The sequence below is a fragment of the Oryza brachyantha genome, chromosome 8 (genome assembly GCF_000231095.2).
Source record: "Oryza brachyantha chromosome 8, ObraRS2, whole genome shotgun sequence".
Lineage (NCBI taxonomy): Eukaryota > Viridiplantae > Streptophyta > Magnoliopsida > Poales > Poaceae > Oryza > Oryza brachyantha.
Window position 1 is genome coordinate 7,766,802 of NC_023170.2, and position 8,234 is coordinate 7,775,035.

Consider the following 8,234-nt stretch of genomic DNA (forward strand, 5'->3'; position numbering starts at 1 on the left):
CTATAAAAAAGTTGTTTTAAAAATCATATTAATCTATTTTATATTTTTTTAATAATTAATTAATCATGTACTAATCTATAACTACGTTTTTCGCGTTGGATAAGTTAACTTACCCACACCCTTATCGAACGCAGTCTAAGTATCCCACATGCTATAGTTTGGGATACTTAAAATTTATATAATTTGGGGTATTATACTAGGCTTGATAGTGAAAATTTACATGGTTATTACTCCCTCCTATAAAAAAAATCATCATTTCAGCCAAGATTTGGTCAAATTTCTACATTAGCAATTGCGTTATAATACATTTATAAAATCTAATAAGTTTATGAAGTACTTGTCAATAAGAATCAATGTGAACCATTTATCTTTTATTTGAACTAAATATTTAAAAAAATGTTAATATTCAAAGTTTGACGAAAGCTGGTCTTGAATGACAAATATTTTTGACCAAAGAAAGTAAATATTTTATTGTGATTTGTTTTATGATTAAATGTACTTTAAGCATTACTAATATTTAGCTTATTTATAAAAAAAAAAGTTAAATAAGACAAAGTCAAAATCCAAAGTCAACTGCACGAAATAAACACCCAAAACTCAACTGGATGAAGTAAAAAACGTGGGAGTATATACAATGACGGAAAAAATCTCTTTTCCATGAAACAATGTTTCTTATCCGTATCACCTCAATACCTCATCGCAAAGTTCCCACTTAAAATTTGCAAGAAAATGGAAAAGAATACTGTATTTCAAGCTGCAGAGAGCCAGAGAGAAGTTCCAACAAGGTGCAGCTAAATATATCAATTCAAAATCTTTTGCCCGCTCAATGCTCTTGCTTATGCATTTCATTTGCTATTCTATCTTTTAACGGGCTCACGTCGTAACAATGTTCAGTTGAGTACATCTCTATCAATGTTCAGTAAATCTCTATACGAAGTTATGAGCTCTCCCAAAACAGTAACACGTATATACAAGCATATATATCAGTGTGTAACTGTGGCCACTATGGACGAGTTTAGCTTAGATCCATGGCTTTGCTACCTAGTTCTACCTTGTACTCCAGTCCGCAGCGGCATTTTACTGCAGCAGAAACCGCCTACATGACAAAAGATGATCAGCTAATCAAAGCAAACATGTTTAATATGGATGAGGCAACCAAAGTAAATAGCATCACTGTAACTTCATTTCATCTATACGTTCCTCAAGAGAATGAAAGAACTCAACTTCTCCATCCTTATCAGCTTGTAGAGCTTTGCGTTCCTCCTCTAAAGATTTTATATCCATCTGCTGTAGTGGAGCCTGAAAGAACCAGAGTTATACAACATCAAACATGAGAACTGAAAACAATTTTAGAATGGTAGAATATCGTGTCTGAACTCACAGGAAAGCCAGAAATTGTGTTTTTCTCTTGCTCTATGGTCTGCTTACTCTGGAAAGTAAAAACATAATCCAATTAGTTTCACCCAACACAGGCATGATTCAAGTCTGACAGATGTCACATATCTAAGGACATGGTTGTCAGAATTGGAATATACATTGTTGATCTCCAAAAGAAGTGCCGATTGCTTTGCTTTGATCTCTTCAACCTTAAGTTTAGTTGACTCCAGTTGAATCCTCACTTCTCCTTGCTTGTTTCCAATGTCATTTCCCTGTTCACTAGTTAGTGACACCACAGCATGCTCTGGATCATTTTAAAACAAGGGAAAGAGATGTATGTAACCACCTTATCTATGCTCCCACATGAGTTAGTTCCATGGCTTTGTCCTGTATACAAACATCACAACCAGTCAACCATGTCCATGTAATGTTGTAAAAATTGTTCACCATTACAATTTGACACAGGACTTCTTTATGTCATCTAAGCTTTAGACATGCGAGAAGGAAGGCACTGCAAGAAATCTTACACATTGAAAAATCACAATCTTACCCAATCACTCCTAACTGCATTGGTTGGTGTTCCCAGACAACAAAGATGGGAGCTGTACTAAGTGGAGGAAGATTGTCAAGAAAAGAAGACCGCAGAAACTTCTATTCCATGCCAGTAAATCAAGAGGATGACGATAGTTATGTTAAGGAAAGTAGGAAACATTATATGATTTTGTTATAGCCTTGGTGAGGAGAGCATTTGATGCAAAAATGGGGGGTCAGAGGACAGTGCACTGGATGGCTGGACCTCATCAGTGTCTACAAGGAACAGTGGTTTGTCAAGAGAGGGAGGTACATATGCCTGAGTTGAATAGATGGGAGAAGGGACTCTGTTATTCCTTCTCAATTAGTACTTATCCTGATCTCTCTTTAGACAAGGTCAGCTTCCTAATGATCTAATCTACATGTAGTAATCAAATATCGATTTAGGCATCTAAACTTCATACCGTCTTTTTTACATAGAATATGCAATGCAAATTATAGAAGTCCCTGGATATCGTCTTTGTCTCATCAATTGGTGCCACTTGAAGACACAACCTACCGTGTAGCCGCAGGTTAGCCCCTCCTTTGATACTACCAGAGTATAACAGCTTTTGGTTATGGTTCTAATCCACATGTGCATGAGAATGTCCATGACAAAGCTACAAGTCTGAAGTGTCACAGATAGAACCAGGAAGTGCAATTCATACCCCATGTTCCAAGAAGTGCAATCAGTGCAAATCCATTTGTCATATGTGACGTGTATGTACATACTTAAACGTGCAGTCACTTTGCTTCATGGCCTTCCTCACTACCTTTCCTGTTTACACCCAAAAACACTTCCAACCTTCATAGCTAACTCAGAAACACCAATTGATGCAGTTAAAATTGAATGGGCTGCAGAAACATTAAACCACTTTATAATTGAAACAGTAAACATAACATGTTTCAACTATAAAATGGAAAAAAAAACTCAACACAATCAATATACCGCACACTGAAGCTCACCAAAATGGATACAGAAAACCCATGAAAGGACTCAAGGTAACACAGGAAAAAAAACTACATATTCCAGCCACTATGTTTGCTTCATATCAAGAAGAGTTGTACCTTGAAGGAGGTTTTGCTTGCCCTGAGATGCTTCAGCCTGAAAGCGTATTATAACACTAATTAAACAGTTGCTTCATTGTAACAGAATTATGAAATGTTCAGACGTTGTAAGATGGATCATCGAAAAACAAGTACCCTATCTGCTCACAAATAGGTGCAGATTACATGTCGAATATCAAAGGTAAGATCCTCTTCCTCAGTGTACCCTCAGGAGGAACTTTCCACTCAGCCATTTCATTTCAGGTTAAGAAGATGTGACTGTAATAAGCGTAGTGGTGATAGGGACCCTTAGGCCTAATTGAGGCATCCCACAACTGGACCCAACTGGCGCAACAGCACTAAGAGGAATCCGCACCACCAGAGACAGGGAGAACAGAGGGAGAATAAAATTCGTCTGTTTTTTGCTTAACAAATAGAGACAATCTTATCCTCTTATAGATGAGATCACTTGAACCTTGAGAACTTATGATTTAGCTCTAAGCAACACAACCTTTATGAACAGTAACCGAGCGTGAACAGATACATGGGTGCTGATCATGCACACATTGTTGCTGACCCTAGAGGGATTGGTTACCTCTTCTATATGAGCCTAATTGACAGCACATGAGACTGATAAAATTTAGATAACTTGATAACTTATCCAAATGTTCCTGAATTGCTTTTCTTCTATGCAAGACTTGGGTCATTCTGAATAACACAAGTACACAACCAGTAGGTCAGTGGTTCTCATTGCTCTATTTTTTATTTTCGTAAGTGGTTGCCTTATGGTATAGAGAAGTTGTAGTGACAAGTAAATTACTAGTCTTCCTGATGGGGGCATGTATATATTTCCTGGTGTATTTACCAGAAGCATACTTGAACTAATTTATGAACAGTCCAAAAACATTTAACACTTTTTTCTTGTATTCTCTGAAGCTCATTGGCATTTGGGCTAGAGTACAGATTATTTCAGTCATCATTTATCACCAAGGCTCAGAATACCCATGCACAACTGGTACCAGAATAAACTGGATGGTATATTTTTAAATGGAATTTAAAATTCAAACTTTAAGTTTGTAAATTGCTATAGCCTCATGTGTCATCTTCATGCCATCATAACTACAATAGCCAAAAGATAATTCTATGATGTCTTCACCTCCTACTAACTGTGCAATGATCTCTAGTCATATATGTGTGTGGCTGTGAGTGAATTGTTATATTTGTGCTATGGACACTAGTAATATATCCTTCTGTATGCTATATTCATGTGTGATGTTAATCTCTGATGGAGTCATGTGTTATGTTCATTTATAATTTGTTATGATTCATGCATCATGCTCATTTCGAATTATGAAATTGCATTGCTAGTTACTACTGTACACTAACTTTCTAGCCAGTTACTGTATTCAACTTAAAAACTTGGATGTGATTTTTTCTCCGATTAAATCCAGTAATCGGACAGTTATTGATTCCGGCCATGTGACAGCAATCATGGTGAAAAAGCAATATTTCAAACCTTGGTCCACTAATATGCCATATTAATTAAGAAAAAGGGCAAGAAGTAATAAGTAACAGAACTTATCATACTCATTTGCATAACTTGTGTGTGTGTGTGTGTGATCAAAGAAAGGAATAAAGATTTCTTAAAGTTACAATAATATATGCATAAGGCTTACAGATGGTTCTATTGTAATCACCTCAAGCTTAAATGCACCAAGCCATTCCTGTGAAAGAATTCAGAGTGCTACATCAATGGCATGCTAGTCGCGCAAGCTTCCTCATGGAACATAAAATGGATCAGAAAAGATAAAAATAGGAATAAACAGAAACGTTAACCTGTTGTTCCTGTAATTTGACAGTCAAGCTTTCTATCGTCTTTGTGTAGAACAATCTGCCATGAGAACAGAATTTGTGAGTTATAGTTTACATGACATCCTTTTAAGATCACATACTATACCTTTTCTCAATGAGTTTTGAAGAAGTACTTGCAATCTCCTGATGGAGGAGCTCCAAGGTCTGCAGTCACAAAGGGGGAATGAAGTCAGAAGTTAGACAGACAAAATTGAAAATAGCTAACAAAAATGTGTCCATATGATGCCAAACGGTAAGATCTATTGGAAGAACTGATGGCAAACATGGCATATATACATATGGTGTTTGTTTAATAAAGATGCACAACATACAAAATTTTGGTGTGTATTATAAAAGGTTAATATCAGAGCTCCAGGGCCATCTTGCGCTATATGGAATTATAATGAGTTATGGATTGGTTACCGTACAGGCAACATATCCTCTTTTCATGAGCTATAAGACTAACCATAGGGATTTATTGATAAAATAGATGCATAGCCATGTAACCCATCCTTATATAGCGATATCCTTAATATATGGAAATAGATGATTCTAACCAATCTAATCTTATCAAAACTTATTAATGGCACAGTAACTACATAAACAATATGTAGTGGTACAATACACACATGAACAATACAGTAACTACATAAACAGTATGTAGTGGTACAATACACACATGAACAATTCCCCAGCCCATACCTTAGGCATCTTTTTTTATAAGCTCATCACAAAGAGAAAAATCAAAGGGAGATTTTAATAAGATATGACAAATACCAAATGGAAAGTTATTTATCCCAATAATTATGTTTGAGTTGGTGGTAGTAATGGTTAGTTTTACAAAATATCCCTCCTCCCACATCCTCTCAAATATAAGAAAACAAACTGAGAGGCTGGCTCTCCATCCTCCATAGATAACTTGGACATACTTCTAACATACGCCTCTAATATGTGTACATATAAAAACTTGTTCAGTGAAAATGGCGTAGTGCTAAACATGGCATATATATTATCAGAAAAGTTATTCAATATGGCTTGAATATATATAAAACCATTTTCTGGGGAAAGGGCATAATGCTAGTAGTGTTAGAAAGAGAAATTTTCAGCATATTTTGTTCAGATTAGATCATCCGAAGCAAGCAGCTGGTTGAGTTTGCAAAACAGAATACCACTACCCAAATACTTGTCAACACAAAATCACCAACGGAAAGAATATGTATCATCAATGTCATTTCATATGCTATAAACTTTGCAACTTTTAATGGAATATGCTTCACAATGGCTTATGATAGAAGCTCATTAACGAATTAATGGGTTTATGTTAAAGGTTGCACAAGTATTAGCATATTTGAGAACAATTCTTTCCAAGTTTCTAATACTTGTGTTCAAACTAAACTGACAGAACCGTTCACAAGCAGACCTAACTACTAGACATAGCTTCGTATTGGTTAGGATTTAGGAACAAATAAGATGCTAAATGACTAGCAGAACATGCAAGCATGATGGAGTCATGGAGATGCAATGCATCTGTGCTTTAAAGTGTCTTAGAATATGAAGCACGACAATGGGTACCATATTTAATTGAAGAGGTGATAAATAAATACTCCATGACCAATTTCAAAATCAGCAAACATCAAATCATCTTAACGTTCATTTTACAACTGAAAACTGTAGAAATTACAAGTATTATCGTTTTGCAACCTACAGGAATGTGAATAACAATGCACCAGATCAAATATTCAATTAGAAAAGCAGGAAATTCATCCTAAATGGGATAATTTTTTTACTCCATAATAGTGAACAATCAACTGCTTACCTCTCGGTTCAATAATTCTTGTCGTTTTGGACAGGAGTGCGAACAAACTTTTAAAACTTTGACTATTTGACAACTTTTAAAATACTTAGTTTGAAAATACTATGATAACGTTTATAGATGAGTCCTAAAAAGTACTTTAATAAAAGTAAACATTTATTAATTTATTGTACATAGTTTAACAGAAAATCATAGTCAAAGTTAGATTTCGAATACCGTGTCATTGTCCATAAAACTTTCAGATCTCTCAACTGCTGGTGTTAAACAACATTTATTAGTATACCTAAAAATGGCTAAAACAAAGTAGTTGACTCTGCTTGCTTCCATCCACGATGGACGAAAAAAGGGTACCACCATCCATTACAGCCAAAGACTCAACAGAATGTGATTCCACATGAGATTTTCAGTTACCAGCAAAGACACTAACAGAGCACTAGAATTATCAGTACCGTGCGCCCTCACCTGCTTCAGCGTGGCGCATTCAATCTCCAGCGCGGCAATCCTGCCCTGCTTCTCAGACATCTCTACGCAGACATGCGCCTTCCTCTTCGAAAGCTGCTCGGCCTCCTCGCTAGCCTGCTTCGTCTGCGCCCTCACTACCCAAACCCCCAAAACCCCATAACACGAGAAGCCGTTACCGGAGAGAAGAGGAGAAACCAGGCTAAAAGGGCCGGCCGGAAGCGAGGGGCTGGGGGGCGCCCTACGGGACCTTGGGCAAGATCGGCGCCGTGGGCTTCGATGGCCGTGAGCTGCCTCTGCTCCTCCGCCGACCGCTTCGTCGCTTCCTCCTCCAGATCTGCAGACCAACAAACGATGAGGGCGAATTCAGAGGAGGGGTTTGGATTCTGGAGGATCACCCCGCAGTACGGACCGCTCATGTAGGAGCGGAGGGTCTTCACGTTAGCCAAATACTCCTCCATGGCTGGCCTGACGGATTGGGTTACCGGAACGGACGAGAAGACGCCGGCGCCGGCGGCGGCGGCGACGAGGAGAAGGCGGAGTTGGACACTTGGACGAGCAACCGAGCGCTTTTAGGCCTCGTTCGGTTAGGCCTGGAACAACCCGGAATAGCCTCGTTCCCGGCCGGAACGAAGTGGCCCGTTTACAAATCTGGCCTGGCCCGGAATTCTCGTTCGTTTCGGCCTGCCCGGGTTGGAAACGGATCCATTTTGGCCTCATTTCACCTGTTCCAAGCCCAGATACCTCCCGGCTTCTTTTCAAGCGAGGCGGCGGCGTGCGGCACGCGACGGGCGACGCGAGGAGACAGCGTGGCGGCGACGCGAGGAGACGGCGCCCACGGCTAGCGACGCAACGACGACCTCTTCCTCCGCGCTCTCCGCTGCCTTCTCTCCGGTAGCTCTCCACCGCGACTGTTGTGCTAGGGTTTCCTCTTGCTAGGGTTTCCTCTTGATAGGGTGCTTGTGCTATTCATCTTCTCTTGCGTGGGTTTCCAAGGACGGGTGTTTCCTGAGGATTCTGATCTGCGTAGGGAAGGGGGAGGTGGTGTGGTAATCGGAATGGGTTCTTGGCGATTTGGTGTGCAGTTAGGTTCTTGCGATATTTTGGGGGATTATTG

General features: G+C 38.9%; 1 protein-coding gene across 3 annotated transcripts; it reads right to left on the bottom strand.

The window, feature by feature from the left end:
* Window positions 1–681: 681 nt before the first annotated feature.
* On the bottom strand, window positions 682–7,694 carry LOC102719788. Of its 3 annotated transcripts, none has more exons than XM_015840648.2 (12): window positions 7,530–7,694; window positions 7,368–7,454; window positions 7,121–7,254; window positions 4,952–5,010; window positions 4,831–4,885; window positions 4,671–4,718; window positions 3,016–3,052; window positions 1,724–1,764; window positions 1,536–1,649; window positions 1,382–1,429; window positions 1,201–1,299; window positions 682–1,096 (listed from the first exon to the last, which is right to left on the bottom strand). In XM_015840648.2, exons 1-12 carry the CDS (start codon window positions 7,576–7,578, stop codon window positions 1,016–1,018), a joined length of 852 nt encoding a protein of 283 aa, XP_015696134.1. In that variant the 5' UTR covers window positions 7,579–7,694; the 3' UTR covers window positions 682–1,015. The 3 variants fall into 3 exon arrangements, with proteins under 3 accessions (XP_015696134.1, XP_015696135.1, XP_015696136.1); XM_015840649.2 differs by having other exon boundaries at window positions 683–1,096; window positions 4,692–4,718; XM_015840650.2 differs by having other exon boundaries at window positions 683–1,096; window positions 1,225–1,299.
* Between the last annotated feature and the right edge of the window lie 540 nt (window positions 7,695–8,234).